We start from the raw sequence: 23285 nt of genomic DNA, 5'->3' as shown, positions 1-23285 counted from the left end.
TCGCAAAATACACATATTTCGCAAACAAGGATTAGAGATCAAAATTACGGATACGTATAGTGACCAATGAGTTACAAGCAACAGAACGATATGAGGAGCCAGTTGCTGGTTCAAATTGACAAAATTTAATTAATAATATTGTAGCGAACATTCCAGAATTCTCGATAGACTTCAAGACGCCGTGAAAGATTAGTCATCGGCAATAAAGAACGAAGGCAAACGGATGTGACGTAATCTTTCCCGGAAATATGACGTGATTTGTTCTAGAACATTCGAACAGGCTCGCAAACACTCGGGTTTACTATATAAGGAAATCGAATTGCGTTTCAGTTTAGTTCCAACTTCGACGCGCTTGTGTTATGTTATAAATAATGATTACTGTTATAAATTAATCCATTTAAATTTATTGTTATTTAGTTGTAATAAGTAAAACCTCGTTACGTTACAATATTTTACTAATGGAACTTAATATAAAAGACACTGGCACGGTTTAAATACACTTTTGGGGCATAATTTATTATTAAATTATTAAGTTATCCTTTGCTGTTCGCTTTTCTTGACATCACGGTATTCCGTTGAGCTGTAAGAAATATCTTATCTTGTGTATAAGGGGACTAGAATTATTCATGACAATAAACAGAACTCCATGATATGCTCAATCAATGTTTGAATTAATTAAAAACTGTTACATTATCCCGTAAAGCGTAGTTCATCACCCGTAAATTAGTTTCGCTTTATTTCATTAAGTCTCCAATCAATCTTCCTTTCAGAAATTTGCATGGGCAAGTAGTTGATTTTAATTTACTATATTCTATGCAGACAGATTCTGTACGTTGTTCAACTGTAATTAATGATTATCAGCAAGCGCGAACCTTTGTTTTCTGATAAATTTACTCACTGTTATTGCAACGTTAATTTTTCCAACGTACCTACTAATGTAGGTATTTCTTCAAAGCATAGTGATAAACATCGAACTATTCGTCTCAAAAATACATCCAACCATTTGGAATATCTGTTATATAAGGCATAAGTAATATTTCAAATAATATTCGTTGCTTTAAATGTATAGCACATTTGGTTCTTGTTATTTTAAGTTAAATAGATTGAAACGTATAGTAATTCTCTTAATTAATTGAAAAAAATTCTCTACATGGTGCAACGAAATTTCTCATTATTAAGCGGCAGAGCAACGCGATGCAAATTTTATAGGGGAGTCGATGGTGTCCGTCTGTCCGTGAACACGATAACTGACCTATATGCCACATGTAAAGTCTATTGAAAATCGATCAAATCCAATGCTGTCTGTCGCTTTTTTAGACGCTCTCTATGGGTTCATTACTTTTTTAGCACATTTTTCGTTCTTCTTCTTGCGAAGCACTGAATATTGAACGAAGTTGACATTTTCAAATAATTCATTCATTCAGCTCAATTAATTAGAATACGATCGCTACGTACCTACTACACACAGATTAGGTGAGAGGGCCCTCAAAATATTTTATTCCGGGGATTAAAAAGTATAAAATTTTGGGCAAAATATTCTGTGGTGAGACGAAGAGTAAATTGTTTCAGTCTTAAACTGTACACAATTTGGCGACATTGTATCGTGCTCTATTATGTAGATATGTAATTATTGTTTCCCTAATTCACGATTATTATTTTTTTACAGAATGGCGGCGCTAAAGATGGCTTGGATATGAATGTTGGATCTGTTTGGGCGAAAGGCTATACGGGTAAAGGAGTCGTGGTTTCGATTCTTGATGACGGGATACAAACAAATCATCCTGATCTCGCCCAGAATTATGTAAGTATTTGTTACATTTTGTGAGTCAATTTTAAAAGGTAATTTCGATTATATGTGGACTGTTCGTGCATTCCATAATTATTCTTTCCTGGATACAATTACGATCTGAGGGTATATTTTGTTAGGTATACCGTCTAGGCCATGCCGTGGCCCGTGATTGTTGAATGAAATCGTACCGTCTAAAATGTACTTATTTGAAACAAGGAGCTTTGAACCACATTATGATGTGTATAGGTTTATATACTCGTAGTATATTATAACGCGGACGCTGAGGAAAAAGAAGGCCGCTATAACTATGCCTTGTGCGGAACACACGCCTCTAACCGGCCAGCTAGCCCTATTGACATAATAGCGGAGGGAGATACGCTCTTATTTAGGGTGAGGGCGAGGTTTTAAAAACAATCATCAGTGGTTCACGGGACTCAATCCAAACTTGAAGGTTGCTACAGATACCTACTTACTCTGCGTTCTTAATAGTCTTCAGGGCGCCACCTAACTTCAACATAAATTTCTCAGCCAGCCACGAAAGCTAGGAAGTACAGCTTTGCTGAATTAGGCCAATATTTAACGACCGAACCAAAATTCAATTTATTGTCACTTATAATTACACAAGAGGTTTGTATTTTACCGAGTAATTCGGGTTGTTTAGGTAATGAACATCTGTTGCCTAGCAATTAGACGAGAAAATAAACATCAGTTTATGCCTTTGGTACATACAAAATTTTATGTCTTACAAATAGTTTTTTCGTCAAAGTAAATATTCGTTTACAAAACAATTATTCATTATGTTTGTTCAAGTATGCGTGGTTGATGGTTCGAATTTGTTAATGTGATTGAAACCATTCAAACGTCAAACTTAATTTTAAATAATTCAATTCAACATGAATAAGGGACGAGTTCCAGAAACTATTCGAAATAAGGCCAATCTTGACGTTTCTAATTTTCAATGACCTGCAAATATTTGTTTGTTTTGTCATTAAGTGTAAATAAGTTACTGTAGTGGTACTTAATGCTCTAGGGCACAAAGTGCTACTTTATGCCCGTGTATCACAGATATAAAATGTGCTATGTGTTAGTAAGACATAAAAAGTTATATTCGCATTTTCATACAATGTCTATTCAGTTTTGTTTGGTAACATAAAACAATAAATGGGAATTGTGATTGAAGCTATCGTGAGCAAAATTTATTACCTTTCAAATATTACGTCTAATCAAATACTTTTTAGAAGAGAATGACGATAAAGACATATCATGTGCAAAAGCTATGAAGTTTTAAAGAGTATAAAATGATATGTAATAATTTTGCTCTACTATGAACTCTTTCTTTCTCTATATATGTAATTTATCACAAAGGTAACGAAAATATGATTCCTCGTCCCATTTAAACTACTGACGCACATTAACGCAGCTATGCAATAAGTTCTCGTTTTATAGCTTGTAGGTAATTGATTTTCTTCCAAGAAATTTTCTTTTAAGCATAATTAAAAGCTATAAAACTTTTAAAGTTGTGAAATGTGATCTTTGTCAAAATTGGTAAGACCTTTGAATATAAAATTATTATATTCAAAGGTAAGACTATTATAATTAGCTTAGGTACATAATTTTAAGCTCATTCTATATTTATGTTGGAACATCTATATTTATATACATAGTCTTGTTCATTTAATTTACACAATTTTGAAACAAAAATTCCCGCAATTATTTTTCAATGTTAGTACGTAATAGGTATAGGTACTAATAATACACGCATTTTTGTAAAAAGTTTTTTTAAATTAAAGTTGCGAAAGCTTTAGCTATAACCTGTACCTATATGTCTATATTACTAATTTAAAGTCGGAAATCCAAATTGAGTAAAAAGTCCCAATTCCCAATTAAAAGTAGAAGCTGTAATTAATTTCTCTAAAGGAGATGTAGAGCAATTGCTTTTTCAAACAAAACGAATATGTTCTCAATTGGGCGTTCGATAAGCTTAATACGAATGGAAAATTCTGATTACCAAAACTGCATATTCTATTCTTTGGCCTAACGAATGTAGACGATGGTCCTAAATACACGATAACTAACATTTTACACGTCAATATTTTCGCAGGCAAAGACAGTACACTTACAGAAAGGTGACATCTCTTTATATGCATCGAAGTCATCATATACTTAACATCAATCAATTCTTTCATATATGAGGGGCAGAGCGATGTAATTATTGAATCAAACAGTCATAACCATTAATCTCACTCATCTCAAATTGTCAAGATCGTCGATGCCTGTAACAGTGCCTGATCTCCATGGCTGATCTCGGCCTGGACCACTACAAGAAATACAAGGAGCACCTATGTCTTGCACGTTAACGTACAACTGTGTGAGTGTATCGTGTACGTGTACGTACTCTAATCCTGTTACTCAGCAACAAACATGCTACACTTAGAAGCTGCGTTGAGTATATTAGTGGTTACGTCATAATAACCCGCGAAATTCGAATTGCAGAACTTGGCTGTTTTACTGTCGGAAATATTGACCCCTATCGCATTATCCATTAAGGATAACTTTTAAATAGGTGTTCTTTATGGGATTATATTGACCTTATGTGAATTAAATAAGCACATCGGTTCCTATATATCGAAACACTGTTTACTTATGTTTAAAACAGAGCAATAAAATCCATTAAATGCGTTATAATTAAAAATTAGATATGTCTACCATATTTACATTTTACGGTTGGTACTCGTAGTATGGAATTATCTGTTTTTGTGTTTACATTTTCCCACTTGCTAAACTTGGTCGTTTACTTGCCTTTAAAGTGTGTTTTTTAAAATTTGTTTTAAGTAGGTAGTTTTCAATAGTCCTAGGTGTTATTATTTTATGTTTAAGTACATTAGAAAATGTAAACATATAATGCATACGGAATAAGATAGGTTATGATAATTCCGTACTGCCAACCGTAAAGTGTAAATATAGTAGACATATTTTTAATTTTTAATTATAAGGCAATTAATGGATTTTATTTAACGCTTATTGCTCTGTTTTAAAGTTAAGTAATCACTGTTTCGATATAAGAGGGTCGATATGCTTATATAATGCGCATAAGGTCAGTATAAGCCCGTAAAGAGGACCTATTTAAAAGTGATTAATGCATGGGCGATACGGGTCAATCTTCGACAGTAAAACAGCCAAGTCCTGCAAATCGAATTTCCCGCTCAAATTTGACGTCACACTAATACAGTCTACTAGAACAGAACCCCATTGTGTCACCCGGCTACGTATCTCCCTGAGCAATCCCTACCCGCATGCGTGGAACTGCAAGAGTCTTATCACGCCAGCTGGCAATGACGGGCCCTCTTTCTCCCGGAAGTACTCACACTGAAAACGTAACTTCTTGTGGTGCCCGCCGCGGCCTGGAATACGTAACCCTCATGCGCAATAAAGTACCGTGGCCATTGAGATAGAAAACTAATGGAGGGAATATAATGGTAGAGAGGGTAAGAATTTTTGTAGACGGAAGTTGCCACAGATAGAGGCCACTCGCGTGGATAGGTTCCCGTGAAGGTACATTTTGGCCGACATTATTTGACATATGAAAACGCGGGTCCTGTCACTGTCAGTTTTCCACCAAATTCAAATTTTATTAAATTTGCAATTTTATAGTACCTAATAATTTCGGATCGGTTTGTGCTCTGGTTTATATAAATAACTAACTGCCGCATGTCATTTATCATGGTGTAGGCGAGGTTGTAGGTACCCAGTTTATGTTTCTTAGTTTTCCAAACGAACCACTACTTCGAGCAAAATGGTTACCTAACATTTGTAAATAAGAACAAGAACAGCTCTCGAAATTTGCTTTTGTGCTCACAACGCTTCATTGACTGTGATTTCGACCAAAGGTTGCACCGGAAAGGCGGAAAATGTTCATCAAATATGCAGTAGGTACTATAGGTACTTGTTTTTGCAGCTAAACGTGTGAGTTTATAATATGGATATCAGGTGTAAGTTTTTTTACGAGTGCGGATACATTTTGAGACCAATAAACAATAAATTTTTATTGAATCTCTGCCGTTGTAATGAACCTGAGACCAACCAGTCAATTGTAGCTATTGATCAACACAGTGAATTTAATGGGAGTTGTCAAGTTGTAGTGGTTATAGTAAACTGGCCTTAATTATACTACTGGAACACATCGATGTATATTTAGATTTGTAATCAATGATTATATTAAATCTGCATACTTTCCCATCCTTGTCTATTTTGTTTACTACCACGAGCGTGTATTTTACTCCTTCTATACATTTTTTTTGTTATTATTCCTATTAGTGGAAAGAAAATTATATCTCTACGCCACTGAAGTGAGACGCTAATGATAACGGAAGTGGCGTGGTACTTTAATCACAGCTAGAGGCCACTTTTGGTTCCCGTGGTCTACGTCTGGCCAAGCATTTGATTCCCTCCATTAGTTTTCCAACTCAATGACCGTGGCTCTCCTTCATACAGACATCCTGTATATCTAGGTAAAAGACCTCCTCCCGTGTAGAAACCCACAAGTCACAATGAATGAGGGCAGCAGGAGCATTGAGTTAGAAAACTAATGGAGGGAATCAAATGCTTGGCCAGACGTAGACCACGGGAACCAAAAGTGGCCTCTAGCTGTGATTAAAGTACCACACCACTTCCGTTATCATTAGCGTCTCACTTCAGTGGCGTAGAGGTATAATTTTCTTTCCACTAATAGGAATAATAACAAAAAAATCGTATAGAAGGAGTAAAACACATGCTCGTGGTAAAGTAAACAAAATAGACAAGCATGGGAAAGTATGCAGATTTAATATAATCATTGATTACAAATCTAAATACACATCGATGTGTTCCATAATTAAGGCCAGTTTACTATAGCCACTACAACTTGACAACTCCCATTAAATTCACTGTGTTGATCAATAGCTCTACAATTGACTGGTTGGTCTCAGGTTCATTACAACGGCAGCGAGAGTCAATAATAATTTATTGTTTATTGGTCTCAAAATGTATCCGCACTCGTAAAAAAACTTACACCTGATATCCATATTATAAACTCACACGTTTAGCTGCAAAAACAAGTTTTGATAGTACCTACTGCATATTTGATGAACATTTTCCGGTGCAACCTTTGGTCGAAATCACAGTCAATGAAGCGTTGTGAGCACAAAAGCAAATTTCGAGAGCTGTTCTTGAGATTATATTTACAAATGTTAGGTAACCATTTTGCTCGAAGTACCGGTTCGTTTGGAAAACTAAGAAACATAAACTAGGTACCTACAACCTCGCCTACAACATGATAAATGACATGTCTTACCGATGAAAGGAAATGCCCTGTTCCTTCCCTTTATGAGAAATTTTGAATGATACGCAGCTAATCATTCTCAATTCACAAAATTGCGTGTGATAAAAACACTATGCGGCAGTTAGTTATTTATATAAACCAGAGCACAAACCGATCCGAAATTATTAGGTATACTTTAAAATGGCAAATTTAATAAAATTTGAATGTGGTGGAAAACTGACAGTGACAGGACCCGCGTTTTCATATGTCAAATAATGTCGGTCAAAATGTACCTTCACGGGAACCTATCCACGCGAGTGGCCTCTATCTGTGGCAACTTCCGTCTACAAAAATTCTTACCCCATCTACCATTATGTTCCCTCCATTAGTTTTCTAACTCAATGAGCAGGAGTCTTCCAATGCGGTGGGCTCAAACAGCCCAAGCACGAGGTACAGGATACTTACACTGATTGGCCGTTTCGCACTCCTGGCGTTGTGCGTGGGTGGACCATATTGTGGAAACCAAAACCAAAATGGCTACTCAACACAGTATCTCTCAACGCTCAAAAAGTGGCATGTGCCAATGAGAAAGTGTTTTAATTTGTTAGTATCTGTTCAAATAAATTTTAAAAAAATAATAACGAAAGCGGCAAATTTCGGTTTTTCTGGTATATCTTCGGAGGTAATGGGAATCTCGAGATCTCCATGATAAACATCCTTATCTTGGACACAATGATATCTCTGCGTATGGCAGGTGGGACTTTGCCACTTTTACCTGCAACGTCAAGTCGAGATTAAATAAGGAAGCCAAATATAGCACAATTTACATATTCGAAACAAGTCAGCCGGCCAAATATCAATTAATAATCATAATCACCCGGTCCAAATAAATATTAGGAGCGTAACATTAATTATCACATTACAACAAAACAATTAAGCATGTCGTGGCCAAATATTAGTCCTAATGCCAAGTGCAATATGTGTAACAACCTTGGCCTAACGTAGACAACCAGCTCCCAGATGAACCGCCCTGTAAATAAACAGTCACATTTTGACCTGCAAAGTGCAAAAGAAATGCAATGAGGGTTGGGATGAAAACAAGTGTTACGAACAATGGGCCACTTGTCTAACAACAGCGACACTGTAAATTGGAAAACAAACATATTTAAGTAGGTACGTAGAAACACACAATGCAATCTTGCCGTATTCCTGTGCACTTAATTAAGTATGATTAGCATAATTATACAAGAGCATTCTGTATTTTGTAATAAAGTGTCTGTAAATGACAATACCCATGCTGCACTGGCATTCACCGAATGCATCTGTAGAATCAGAACCTCTAGTAGAATGCATTTGGCAAATAATCTAACACAATCATATAATTACGGGATGGATGCAATAAACGAAAGACAAAAGAAATACATCACTTGAGTAATTGTCGAAATACCCACAGTAATTAATATCGACGCGCTCCGAGTGATCGAATCGATATGGATCTTGAACTTCCCTCGTACAGCGTTATGATTGAGACTTTTATTGTAAATTATGGTCCATTTGAATGTAGGGTAAAGAAAAAACACGTATTCCATGGGGACGAAACAAGGCTTAATCTTTGATTTCTTTCGCGTTGGAATAGATAAATAGATAAATAGATAAACAGATAAATAAATGGATAAATCGAAAGAATCTGTGAGTTTGGTGGACGTTTGCAGTAACCCCGGCAATCCAGATTAGATACTTTCTGGTATATAATCGCCTGCTATTTTTATTTGAACAACCGGTACAATCGTGGAGAAAAGACTGCGTTCGATGCATTAACTCATTTGTCGACAAACCGGAACTAATTTCAGTATTCCTACTCCTAGGCTTGTGAAATAGAGACAGTATATATCACTTTTATCTAGACTTCAACTGCCCGGAGGACAGGAAGAAAAGAACTTAAGAATTAATCGTAAAACTTAGAGAAATATTGGTATGTTTTACACCCCAGTCTTGTAAAAGATTAGTACAGACTACAGAGCATCTATACGCGTCTTAAAGTTCACAAGGGTACGTACTTTACTCAATCGTTTCCGTTGACATATCGCTTTTGTTAACGAGAATAGGTGTAAGGTGTTGGTGATGGTTAAAAATGTGTAATAAATGAGATCGCCACAAATCTCGTTTTGAGAACGACGGATTACGAATTTAAGGTATTATGTTCAGAATTATATTCAGAAAGTTTCAAGAGAAACTTGATTGCTCCAGGATTTAATGCTCCTTCAGTTTGGTACCTAATTACCTACTTATATAATTGTGTATAAAACAGAGGTGCGAATGCTTTTCTGTAACGCATAAATATAATTATCTTACCGTGTATCCGTTTTATCCATTATTCTACCTTGTAAAAGGAAATTGGGATTTTAGCATTAATTTCTTTTCATGGCACGAACAGTGCGTATTAACGAAAAAGCTGGTTTTGACCAATTATTGTTTTAACTGTAGTTTTGAGGTTTATATTATCATTACAGGATCCTCAAGCGAGCAGCGATATTAATGGAAATGATAATGATCCTACGCCGCAGGATAATGGAGATAATAAGCATGGAACCCGGTGTGCTGGAGAGGTTGCCGCTGTTGCTTATAACCAATTTTGTGGAATTGGAGTTGCCTATAACGCGAGTATCGGAGGTACGCATTTTTGCTTAATTTTTTTCGCAGATACTTGATAGTGTGCCCTAAATTTGATATTTTCCCCTAAGCAAGTCTCAGTTATTAAAAGAAGTTGAGAGTAAAGACATAAACGTATAAAAACTAACAAGGTAGAATGTAAGGTAGGCATATCCGAATTAATTTTATCAAAGTAGTCCCAAAGGTGCAATTATCTCTTGAAAATGTGGCGTAATGCTTGCTAGTACGATGTAAAAATTTTTATTTCTCCAAAGAGATACAATTCTATTTTTTAATATAAATTATGGAGGTGCGCAAGTTTTTAAAAGGGACGCGAATTTGATAATGCTGCAAAGAATAATGTTTATAAGAACAAAGTTTGAATACGAACTTGTTTTGAAACTTCACTGTAACACATTTGCTTTGTTTTACTTATGAATCAGAATTATTATGCAGTCTAGATATAAATTTTAGTTCGTTTTGTATGGAAATAGGAAACCACATCTAAAGTTTTCATTTTGTTTATGAACTTTAAAGGAACTGTGTGTCTATAAAATATGCCATACCTTCTTTATTTATGAAGCTGCGAGCAATAGTAGTAGCATCTCATCTTTCAGTGTTCTCTGAATTTGTGAAATGAAATATGAACTCCAATCCAGTTCTTTTCGGAAGTGCTTCTCTCCAAGTAACATGATCATTATGCTACCTAAATTTATCTAAACGCTATTTTTAGACAGAAACTTAAATACAGTTGTTTTCATGGCCCGGTAAATATATAAACAAGGCAATCGTGTTCTGTATCCTGTTGTGTACCTAGGTACTTATAAACATATATGGGCAAATGCTAGGTTTCCAACCCATAGGGAATACCGTGTTAACTTTAAAAAAATTCACAGATTTCGCAATCCTTGACATCATCGGAGACATTGGAAATGATAACCGTATAACCTATAAAGTCATAAATAACCCTTCACACGGAATAATCTTGCTCCACTCGCTCGCAAGCTCGCTCGTGTCGGAAACGTAAACTTTCTGAATAATAAACGGCGTAACATGCTTGTAATACTATCGCGGGCGATGTGCGAGAATTTTCAATTCGAAACCCCTGCGCACTGTTAAGAGTCTTCTTTACCTCAGCGCAACTTTTTTTACATTATAGTGCATCGATGATTATAGTTGCAAGAGACAAGATGATATTCTTGCTTTGTCAACTCCTGCCTTGGTCCTTAGTTAGTTCCTGCCGACACTGTGCATTGGCACGGCACCACTTGCTACACTCAAATTGTTGATTTACCGTCCGCCAGGATACAGACTTTATTTACAACAAATATGATTTGATTTTTTGAGAGATTGTTTAGAAGTAACTTATCTAGAAAACTGTCGGTTTACTTTTTCCATAAATCGTCTTGATCAAAAATAAAAAAATAAAACAGATTAGCGCAATAATCGGTGCAAAACATCTAATCTTTAAACAATCGGAATTCAGTTGCTATACACTTTTTTAAAAAAATAGTTCGAACGTTTTGTAGATAAAGGTCCAAATTTATAAAATAGTTAAAAAAATTTTTTTTTGAAAAACAACTTGACTTTTTATGGCGGGCGCTCTTATGGAAATTTACATTGCGTGCAGTGGGTACAGAAGACTCTTAAGTAAGTACCGTATCGACAGTATCCGCGACTTTTCCTGAATCTACCGATTGCAGTCGAGTACGGTACAATCAACACTAGACCCGACACCATTGTCTTTTTTTCTACTCGGCAAACCTGGTAAATTCATACCCATACAAAACAAAACATAAGCATTTCCAATGCTAAAATATGGGAGTAGACCACTGCAATGGTATCGTTGACTTGTGGTGAATGCAAAGTAAAAATGTCCGTCCACTCCAACAAACCATTTCCAATTTCGTGAAATAAAACGCGAAAGTCCGCTGTGTTGACATTACATTATTACAATTAATTAAGCTTTATACGAGATGAGTAAATGCACCAACTAATTGTCTTTATGTTTCCAGCCCAGGGATTTTGTGTACAAAAAGTTATTTACCACAAAAAGTACTGCACAAATGTTTTACGCAACTTTGAGAAACAGTTTTATGATGTGTGAGTGATGTTACGTATGAATTAAAATTGTGTAATGTTAACTCACAAATTTATTGTTAGTTCCTTATAGGCTATTGATTTGATGACGCGCGTCGAAATCGATAGCCTATAAGGAACCTATAATAAATTTATTATTCAACATTATATAATTTTAATTCATTTGATAAACAGCTTTTATCTGGCCGTTGCCGATGCGAACGAAGGAATATCTTTGTTTATCACGAGTTTTTTTTAAATTCAGGGCACTCAATATCATTTCTATGTTAAGAACACGTCGTCAATGCGAAAATGTTTCCTCGCGTAAATTTTAACACTTGTAAATGGATAACCTTGCTTCCTTGCTATAAATTAGGCTAACTTCCATTTTAATGTAAAATTTAATGTAAATTTTCGCCAATACGCGGAATAACCACCTTTTTCTATGTGCTTACTCTAATGTTCAACCTCGTCTACCTGGCCAAAATTCCCGCACACATTTATCTCAAATTACACATCTTTTATTGAAAATACACGAGTTGATATCGCCTTTTATTTCCAAACGTAATTTTGTTCCTGTTTGCTATAAAGCGGTATACACAGTGAGTTTTTTTTAATGGAAACATACGATCTTGTATGCAATGTAATTTCCCTATGTTCGATTTAAAAAAAACCCATCAGTCTGAGGTGTGCGCGGTTCCCATTCGCACCAGCAAAACGCGCAACTTGCGTGATTATGAACAGCAAAGGTTTTTAGTTTTAATGATAAATAGCTGCACTCGGTAAGATTTTTTTTTAAAGAAAGCCATGTGAATCCATGTTATAGCAACTTTAGGATACATTTTTCTATTTTTCACATATAGAATGTCGTTCTTCTAGGGAAGATTTTAATACTGGAATGAGTTTAGGCCCCAACAGACGGTCTTTTTTGTACGCGTTGATGTACGTGCATACAAAAACGTACACTATACCACTGCCTCCAGACGTACTCACTATTTCGCAGTATTTTGAGTGATTTCAAATGAATTAGTTGATTTGGTATTGGTAGCAGTGGCGTGCACTTCTGTGCTCCAAACAAAAATGAACAAAATAATTCAATAAATTCCCGCAGGCATTCACGGGACAGTGTTCTACAATCTCAGACAATTATAACACGCGAAGGACATTCAAGTAAATTGAAATTAATATGTATAACGAATAAAAACACTGCAGCTTATCTGATCATCTACGACGCTACTGATGTCCGACGCACAATTTGCATCCACACGTTGAAACTTTTTGTATGCACTCACAAACTTTCTGTCGTCGACGCTCATCGTCATACAAAATGATTACCCGTTTTTGTGCATACACATTCACGTTTTTATATGCGCTTTCGGCGTTTTTGTATGCACGTACATAAACGCGCACTTAAAGGTCCGTCTGTAGCAGCCCTTTCATTACAGCCTTATTTTTAATAACTTTTTCATTTTTTCACGATTTTTGGAGGAATTTTTAGTCATGGGTTGGTATGCCTAATTGATCCCACAAAACAGTACTGCAAGGAGGTATGTCCATTGCCAGATTAACAATGTTTATTAAATGAATAAACAATATTTGTAACGGAACACTGATAACGTTTTGAAACAGAACTATTAATTATCACAAACACAGCACTAAGAATTTTTGATATATCGTATTCGATAGTATTTATAATGAATTCGCCTCTTTTACTGTACCACATGGAATTGCCATCTGGCGAAACTTTATTTAATAAATCTAACCTAACCTTTATTATAAATTTGTACAGATACCGTAGTTACAGCAGTTTACAAATTTCCGATTACATTTTGAAGAAAATTTATAACACTGGCGGTATTAACATTAAGGCCCAGTTGTACAATGTCAGGTTAAACTTCAGGTTGTTTTAACTGACGGATTTCAGAAATACGATTGGCCAACTTGTGAAATATTAGCCAATCAAATCCTTTAACCCACAATTCAACTATTCAGTGAAGTTTAAACTGACATTATACAACCGGACCTAAATGGTTTTGAGGATGGTGCTGGTTGAGAATTGTCAGGTTGCCTAACGGAAAGTAAGTCTGCCACTTCTATTTTTTTCTTTGTAGATTGCTTCCATAGAATTAATGTGGTTGGTAATTCGATTGCTCGACATATTCCTCTGCTACACAAGCTCCCACCCACAGTGTCACTGAGTCACACAATTCATTGTGAACCAACCTTCAATTATTTGTAGATTATGTGCATCTGGTATTTTAGTAATTTGATCTATTCAATACATCATTGAAATTCTGAACTCTCCTAAACACATAGAGTTAGATTAGTTTTCTAACTCAATGCCTAAACAGCTGTCAATTTTATCTACTACTCACTTGAACTACTCAATAGATTGATGCGTTTTTTTTAATAATCGAACATAGGGAAATTACATTGCATCATTATATACAGGGTGTTACACGACCGTTCGAAAAAAAAATCGGGTTGTAGAGGGCATCAAAACAAGCACTTTTTCCAAATAAACCGAGGGTCCAACGTGTTTCATTTGGGAGCCACCCCCCAAAGAGTGTTGAAATCTGCATTTCTTCTTTAATTTTTTTCTCAGCAACCATAAGAGTTACAAAGTCGGGTGGCATGTCTTTGAAAGGTTTTTGGGTATGCTCTTTCCGATTTTGCAATTTTTTTTTCAAAATTCCTACCCCTAAAGGGCGCACCCCTAAACTAGGGTGCAAAAAAAAATTCTGATTTCGACGAAATTTGGTATCTGGGTTTTTTTTAACATGAAAATCACGAATCTGAAATTAGTTTTTGAAAATTCGAAAAAAAAAGTTCCACTGCAATTCTTGGCGGGACAACGAAAATAGAGATAATTCTACGAAATTTGTTGTGTACATACTAAACGAGTTAAGGAACAAAACTGTCGAACAGTTTTTTAAAATAACTTTTCAAACAAAAGTTATACTCATTTGAATGAATGTTGGTCCTTCGGGTCGCGAAGTGTCCCAAGCCTACTAGTAAGCCATAATTTCGCATGTGTTGGTTGACAATGTCGCAAAAACAAAAGATTAACGGTTTGAGTCGATATTTTGTTATTTGGAATTAATTCGGTCATTAAATGATTAAAAAATTCGATGTATCGATTAAAACACCTACCAAGGTATCTTAAAGCGCTGATCGATTATTTATTATCTAAATAAGGTAGGGGAAAAAGTCAAATCACTTTCCGTATGCTATGATACTTTTTCACTATGATCAAAAATTTTCATAATCTTAGGTTGAAAAATAACTTCCAAAAGAACACGCTCCTTTTAAGGACAAATCAGCGCTTTAAGATACCTTGGTAGGTGTTTTAATCGATACATCGAATTTTTTAATCATTTAATGACCGAATTAATTCCAAATAACAAAATATCGACTCAAACCGTTAATCTTTTGTTTTTGCGACATTGTCAACCAACACATGCGAAATTATGGCTTACTAGTAGGCTTGGGACACTTCGCGACCCGAAGGACCAACATTCAAATGAGTATAACTTTTGTTTGAAAAGTTATTTTAAAAAACTGTTCGACAGTTTTGTTCCTTAACTCGTTTAGTATGTACACAACAAATTTCGTGGAATTATCTCTATTTTCGTTGTCCCGCCAAGAATTGCAGTGGAACTTTTTTTTTCGAATTTTCAAAAACTAATTTCAGATTCGTGATTTTCATGTTAAAAAACCCCAGATACCAAATTTCGTCGAAATCAGAATTTTTTTGCACCCTAGTTTAGGGGTGCGCCCTTTAGGGGTAGGAATTTTGAAAAAAAAATTGCAAAATCGGAAAGAGCATACCCAAAAACCTATTCAAAGACATGCCACCCGACTTTGTAACTCTTATGGTTGCTGAGAAAAAAATTAAAGAAGAAATGCAGATTTCAACACTCTTTGGGGGGTGGCTCCCAAACGAAACACGTTGGACCCTCGGTTTATTTGGAAAAAGTGCTTGTTTTGATGCCCTCTACAACCCGATTTTTTTTTTCGAACGGTCGTGTAACACCCTGTATATCATTATTCATCATTATTATTATAGAAATTCGAAATATTTTTCCACGAATGAAGTTGACTCCACCGTGTCAATGATACAGATAGAAGTTGTGAATTAGAGCTGTGACAAGTGGTTGACTTTTTGGTAACAAGATGGGGGAGATGAAATCCTTCTTGTTTTCTTTACACCAAAGCCGGGTTTCCACTCAAATGTGTCCTTGGGGGGGGGCACGCTTCACATTAAATCGTTCTGTTTTCTTTGTTACTATGTCCTTGTGTTAGCCATACACTTGATTAACTTCGACAATCGTCCTCCTAGGGTTCATCCAAAGCAGTTACATCACAATAACATTTTAGTTTATCCACCTTCACAGTTATAACATGGCCCCAATAACCGTTTCCGAGCAAAGCTGGATTCGATGAGGATTTTCTGACGTCTCAGGGCATTATTCTTTTTTCTTCAAGCTCATTATTGAACCAAGATCCTTCAGGAACAGAATTGAACCTTGCACAGAGCCATTCTTTATGCTGACAGTTTGCTTTCTCTGTGTAGAGGTTTTAGTTCTACTGCGAACTTATTGTACTTTCCGAGCGGCGACAGTGTTCAAAGACTACATATTATATATTTGCGAGAAATTCTTCTTCAATTTTTACAGCATTTTCGTGTCGCTGCTCCAGTAGTTATATAACTTCGTTGACTGCAATGAGGGTTAACAGTATAGTTGAATTCCGCAGTTCTAACTTAAAGCGTGTACCTGAAACCATAAAACATTTTTTTGGACAGTAAAAGTTTATGTAAAAATAGAGGCTGATTAGCAAAAAAATAATGGACATGGTGCGGTTTTCAGGGATTATTCAAAACGATATGATTGTGGCGGGCTCTGTGACGTAATAAGCCCGACCAATCAGCTCCTGGAACCAATCAGATGACAACGAATTGGCAGTATTACAGGAGAATGTAATTTTTAACTTGCGTCACCTGTCACAGGCCGTTGTCATACTTGTCGTTCACTTTCGCGTTAGATGCAGTTAAACTTTGTAGATCAGAAATAAAAAATGAAGCCGGGATGTCCCCGCATTGTCTGAACTGAGAGACCTGAGAGTCTTTTTCCCGTTTTCATCAACGAATATTTCTCTGCCAAGCTCGAAGTATTAGTAACTCGGGAAGGTTTGATTCAATAAGGTTTCAGATGTAAACGTGTTCAATGAGAACGAGAGAACTTGCTACGTTTAAACTTACCTCGTTGTACCTATATCATGATTTCGACTCACTTCTACCAGGGACGGACCTAGACAAAAAAATTGGGGGGGCCGACATGACTTTTTGCCAACTCAACTGTAAAAATTTCCAACTCAAACGGGAAGTATCTATTAAGTATTAAGTGGTATTTTCAAATCTAATAAATCATGTAGAAAATGTAGGATATCAGTATACGGTCTCTAATACTAATTAAAAGCGTTACCCAAAATACCAACCTTGTGTTGATGAAGAAGGAAGTGACTTTCCTATTAAAGAGTCCTTTTTTTATAGATTTTGCCGCAATTCCTCATTGCTTCAATAGTCGATTTATTACATTTACGATTTACCTACTTTCGCGGCATTCACCAACTGGTAATAAAAATTACCAACTCTTGTCAAAATTGCCAACTAGTTAAGTATTGGAGGGGCAGCTTGCCCCCCTTGCCCCACTATAGGTCCGTCGCTGACTTCTACTGTGTACCATCATAACTAATTAGGTATATCTAAAATTTAATAAATGTTAGGATTGGTCTTAATCGACAAAATCGGCCACTGTATGTGTTGGCGCAAAGTTAAGTCGAGTCTATACAGATTATTTGAGATGACTAGCCTTTTATCTTAAAAACCCTGTTTAGACGTCTCATAGTTATCTTATGATGATAAAGCATAGGGACAACTCACACTACGTGATTCTGTTAAAAAATTGTTAGATTTCACAGAATAAAAATGTATGTATCCGAGTATAATAACAAATCTGCAATTTACAAAAGATTCGAGATTAGTAATGTTCATATATATACTTAATTTTATTACAGGAGTTCGAATGTTAGATGGAGTAGTTAATGATGCCGTTGAAGCGCGAGCATTAGGTTTAAATCCAGATCACATTGACATATATTCTGCATCATGGGGTCCCGAAGATGATGGAAAAACTGTAGATGGCCCTGGACCATTAGCAAGACGAGCGTTTATTTACGGTGTCACTAGCGGAAGAAAAGGAAAAGGTTCGATATTTGTGTGGGCTTCCGGCAATGGTGGCAGACATACTGATTCTTGTAACTGTGATGGTTATACCAACAGTATCTTTACATTAAGCATTTCCAGTGCTACACAAGGAGGGTATGTTCTTTCTGTTTCCTGACTTGACTGTTAATAGATCAGATTTTTAATTTAACAGTACTGCCTAAAAATGAAATTTATTTCAGTTATAAACCATGGTACTTGGAAGAGTGTTCATCAACCTTAGCAACCACCTACAGTTCAGGAACTCCGGGTCATGACAAAAGTGTAGCAACTGTGGACATGGATGCACGTTTGCGTCCTGATCATATTTGTACCGTCGAACATACCGGAACATCTGCGTCTGCCCCTTTGGCCGCAGGCATTTGTGCTCTTGCGTTAGAAGCTAATCCTAGTCTGACGTGGAGAGATATGCAATATCTTGTAGTGCTAACATCTAGATCTGCGCCATTGGAAAAGGAAGCCGGTTGGATAACAACGGGAGTAAAAAGAAGAGTTAGTCACAAGTTTGGTTATGGATTAATGGACGCGGCCGCATTAGTTAGTTTAGCAGAAAAATGGACAACCGTACCACCGCAGCATATATGCAAATCTCAAGAAATAATCGAAGATAGGCCTATAGATGCAACTTACGGATATTCACTAAATACTCAAATGGATGTAAACGGGTGCAGTGGAACATTAAATGAAGTACACTTTCTCGAGCATGTACAATGTAAAATCTCTCTAAGATTTTTCCCACGTGGAAATCTCCGTATTTTATTAACTTCTCCTATGGGAACGACGTCCACATTGTTATTTGAAAGACCCAGAGATGTTGTCAATTCGAATTTTGATGATTGGCCGTTTTTAAGCGTACATTTTTGGGGAGAAAAAGCCGAAGGGCGTTGGACTCTTCAAATAGTTAATGCGGGTAATAGGCATGTCAATCAACCGGGAGTTCTTAAAAAATGGCAGTTAATATTTTATGGAACTTCCGTAAATCCCATCAGATTGCGATCCCCAAGCTCTCCATCTACATCGTGGAAATCTCCGTTAAACACTTTCACATTTCCTACACACTCCGATGCAATTACGCAAGAGACTCCTGTGACGGTCAGTGACTACTTCAATTCTGACCTCTTTAGGGGCTTCAATAATTTCCCTAATATTTACACATTTTCGGGATCGGATCAGGAAGAAGTTATTAGTTCAATGGATGGCAAGAAAACAAAAATTAGGGATAATGATAATAGAATTGACTTAGATGAAGAAACTAAGGAAAACTGTGATCCTGAATGCGATGATCAGGGTTGTTACGGAAAAGGTGCTGATAAATGTATAGCTTGTAGAAATAAAAGATTGGACAAGTACGTACTTATACATATTGTCTTATTGGATATTTTAGTAATCAATCATTTTCAGAATGTGCGTAAGTAACTGCCCTCCAAGGAGTTTTGCAGATTCCCAAGGTTTGTGTAAACCTTGCCATGAAAGTTGTGATACCTGCACAGATGCTAGTCAATCGCATTGCCTATCTTGTTCACCAGGTCATGTTCGTGTTATCGATTTGGATATGTGTATGCAACAATGTCCTGAAGGATATTATGAAAGTGAGTTATAAGAGAACGTAATTTTTTCTGCATTATCTGTCCAGTTTATCTGATTTAATTGTCTATGCTTATTTATACAATAGTCCGCAATAACAAAATAGGAATAAGCAGATCAGTAAATGTTAAAACCACAGACAGTGTTTAATTAAATATCTGGACGATTAGTAACCATTTAGTTTTCGATCACAATGACGTGTTTCCTTATGACACGCGCGTTTTTCAGATTTTGCAGAAAAAACATGTACCCCATGTCAACCAAACTGTGCCAGCTGTCAAGATCGGCCCGACCATTGCACAAGTTGCGATCGTCATCTTCTTCTACACCAAAGCCAATGTTTAGCTTCATGCCCTTCTCATACGTACGAAACTGAAGACTACATGCAAGTTAAAAGAACATGCTAAATCTTATTTAACTGTTTTAATTGTATTTGTAGATGTGCCCCTTGTCATGAATCATGTGAAACTTGCACCGGTTCTAATAGTACACAATGTATAACTTGTAGTGCTGGCCGATATTGGCATGACGGTCGTTGCACGAGAGACTGTCCAGCTCATCATTACGCAGATACGTATCAACAGGAATGTATCGAGTGCCATCCAGGCTGTTCAGAATGCAATAAAACCGCATGCATTTCCTGCCTGGATGATTGGCAGATTAATAGCAAGGGTCGCTGTGCAGCTCTTGGTAGTGAACGCTGTGATACAGGTAAAACCACTTCTATACAAAATGCCCCTCACTAATTTTTGTTGTCAGATCAATACATGGATGGTGGCATTTGCAAGCAATGTCACTCAACATGCGAGACGTGTGATGGGCCTACTGAACACGCCTGTCTTTCATGCGCTAGTCCTTTAATATTACAGAGTACAAGATGCGTGGGCGAATGCGAGAAAGGCTCTTTCCATGACAAATTTTTACATTCTTGTGAGCCTTGCACTCATACTTGTCTAAACTGCTCTTCAAAAACAAACTGCACCAAATGCATATCTGGATTACAAGTAAGACCGTACTTCAATAAAGAAATCTATGTTACTGACACGATTTTGTTATAGCTACAAGGGGGCCAATGCCAAGCTACCTGTGCATCAGGATACTACAGCGATAGAGGCATATGTTCCCGTTGTTATATTAGCTGTGAAACATGCAGTGGTCCTGGTCATAATTCGTGTGTCTCATGTCCACGTGGGTGGCAACTGGCAGGTGGGGAATGTCGGCCTGATTGCCCAGATGGGTTTTATAAGACAGAGTATGGTTGTCAAAAGTGCCATTACTCGTGTAGAAATTGTGTAGGTAGGTACAGCGAAATAATGATCTTTTTTTAATTACTATTTTCGGTTTAGTCCCATTTAGTTAATATAGTATGAGTTTTTGTGTTAAAATATACCTACAGATTGAAGACATAATTTTGGTTTAAACCTCTACAATTGATATGTCCAATCCTATTATCTCTAACGACACATCCAAAAACAAATGTGTATTTTGCTGACTAATTTTCTTTTCAGAATGTAGAAACCAAGCAGATAAACGAAGAATTAATGTTGAAGCCTATCTTGTACAAACGCAACCTGTTCCAACTGTTCAACTTATAAATCCATTTAATTTTGTTACTGGTTTGGCGATCATTGCCTGTCTTTGCATCATTGTTTTGTTTGTTACAATATTTATTATTCTTCAGGTATGTATTTTTTTTAAATTTATGTATTGTATCCTCTATTGATTACACATATTTTTGTTTATTTGAAATTTAATTGTTGTGGCTAATCTGGGATTTTCTGATTTTAGAGAAATAGTGTACAAAATTCTCAACGTGGTTACAGCAGGGTATCTATAAAGAAGCCTAAAGTGACATGTAATTATAACGTGGTGGCTGTGAATGAAGATGACTCCAGTGATTCTGATTGTTCCGAGGGTCAGCTGATAACTTCGAAACGAGACCAGACAGAGTGCTAACCGTACACGGACTACCATGTGTAAACGCCATTCACTGTCTTCATTGCTTGTGTCTGTGTTTTTATTAGAGAAAAGGAACAAATTGAAATATTAACTAAAGGGTATGTGCGCCCTGGATATCGTATTTTAAATATTGTATATATTATGTGATTTTTTAATGAAACGAAATGATTACCATTTGTACCAAATTCAGTGTATTTAATATATATTTCATTGTTACTATCAATGAAGACAGCTCAATGTATAAATTAAATTTTAAGACACGAAACTTAAGTGCTCTTGATATTTCATTTCATAAATATAGTTATTTTTAAATGTATACTTTGTATATATTCAATAGATAATTGTTTCGATGTTATTTATGGAACTTACCATTTGTAAACCCAGTGATAATTAACCCGAATATATTTTACCTTAAGTACCTATCTTTGGTTCCACTCTGTTTTGCAGTGTAATTGTGATGTGCATGTTGCATGATTTTTAATGTATTAATCTAGACATTTGTTATAGTTCCTCCAGCACGAATTTTGAAAATTTGTGTCTCTTCCTTTTTGATAATTCTTTTTACCACTAATTTCTCCAGTGTACCTATTTGACAGGTTTGGCAATATTATTTAATTGTAGTAATTTTTACAATAAATAGACTTTGTATAGGTATCCGGTATTTAAATAGCCAAAAATGACGTAAGTAAACATTATAGCTGATAATACTTTATATAGGTAATCAAGCCAGACATTTTAATCAAGCAAACAAAACTTTTGTGTAACTAGTTGCACTAAATTATTTTACTTGCTTGGGTAATCTATAACCTATACTCAGTCTATTTGTAGTTGTATACTTTTTTGCATGATGACATTTTTAATTATATTGCTTGTAAGTTGTGTTCTTTATAGATTTAACTAAATAAAGCAGACTCACAGAAGTAGCTACTTTATTTTGTTTTTAACGCCAAATTTTGTTTTAATACTGCTATAATACTAAGTGCTTTTGCTTTATTATTGCATGGCTGCGTGTCCTCTTGCAAGAATAGAAGAAAATGGATTACAGAGTAAGTTTTGGATACCCAGATGTTTATGATGTTGGCAGTCCAATCACTAGATGTGTTGTGGATAAATTTTTCTTCTATTGTCTGAAAAACCATAAGTCAATGGGTATGTATATCCTATCTGTAGATAACAAAAAGTTCGATCTGATTGTTTCTTTTTCATAGTCATATTCCCAACTGAAGAAGTAGTGAAGTTCTGAATGCCTAGAAATCGATATATATGTACTTTAGGAAACAGTTATAAATAGCTTTGATCTGAACTATATAATTATAATTTTGTTGCAAATGAACCGCCAAACCTGCTAACAAACCTATTTACCATTTAAGTACATTATTAACCCACATGTGCACAGTAGATTTTATACGCATTGTGCACAGTCAAAGTACCTGGGTACCTACATATCTTTTTATGGGAAAAACATTATTTTCTCAATTCATGTGACAAAATTGTTGTTTGAGATGCACACGGGATACATATTTATTGGACGTTACATTCTAAAATGCATTTCGGAATTGATGCCGCAGGGTTATCTAATTACTTGTTTTTTGTAAATTAGCAAAGAATTCGGCTAATAGTCGATTTACCAAAAAATATTGGTA

At 35.8% G+C, this 23285-nt stretch overlaps 1 protein-coding gene across 1 annotated transcript; it reads left to right on the top strand.

The window, feature by feature from the left end:
• The first annotated feature begins 1646 nt into the window (after positions 1 to 1646).
• LOC116163062 (furin-like protease 2) lies at positions 1647 to 22327 on the top strand. The gene is made up of 11 exons (XM_031476902.1): positions 1647 to 1801; positions 9596 to 9755; positions 17892 to 18195; positions 18282 to 19445; positions 19501 to 19688; positions 19912 to 20068; positions 20123 to 20394; positions 20443 to 20687; positions 20742 to 20979; positions 21192 to 21364; positions 21472 to 22327. Exons 1-11 carry the CDS (start codon positions 1694 to 1696, stop codon positions 21637 to 21639), a joined length of 3177 nt encoding a protein of 1058 aa, XP_031332762.1. The 5' UTR covers positions 1647 to 1693; the 3' UTR covers positions 21640 to 22327.
• Positions 22328 to 23285: the final 958 nt, after the last annotated feature.

Source organism: Photinus pyralis, unplaced genomic scaffold (genome assembly GCF_008802855.1).
Source record: "Photinus pyralis isolate 1611_PpyrPB1 unplaced genomic scaffold, Ppyr1.3 Ppyr1.4_LG2, whole genome shotgun sequence".
In the NCBI taxonomy this organism is placed as follows: domain Eukaryota; kingdom Metazoa; phylum Arthropoda; class Insecta; order Coleoptera; family Lampyridae; genus Photinus; species Photinus pyralis.
The sequence above is the reverse complement of the archived record's forward strand: the minus strand, read 5'-3'. Positions and strand labels throughout refer to the sequence as shown.

Excerpts from the sequence above, each read along its gene's own strand:
- LOC116163062 (XM_031476902.1), top strand. The coding sequence starts at position 1,694 with ATGAATGTTGGATCTGTTTGGGCGAAAGGCTATACGGGTAAAGGAGTC. Across the intron at positions 19,689-19,911 it reads TCCTGAAGGATATTATGAAA|ATTTTGCAGAAAAAACATGT; the intron begins GTGAGTTATAAG and ends CGCGTTTTTCAG. Across the intron at positions 20,395-20,442 it reads TAGTGAACGCTGTGATACAG|ATCAATACATGGATGGTGGC; the intron begins GTAAAACCACTT and ends TTTTGTTGTCAG.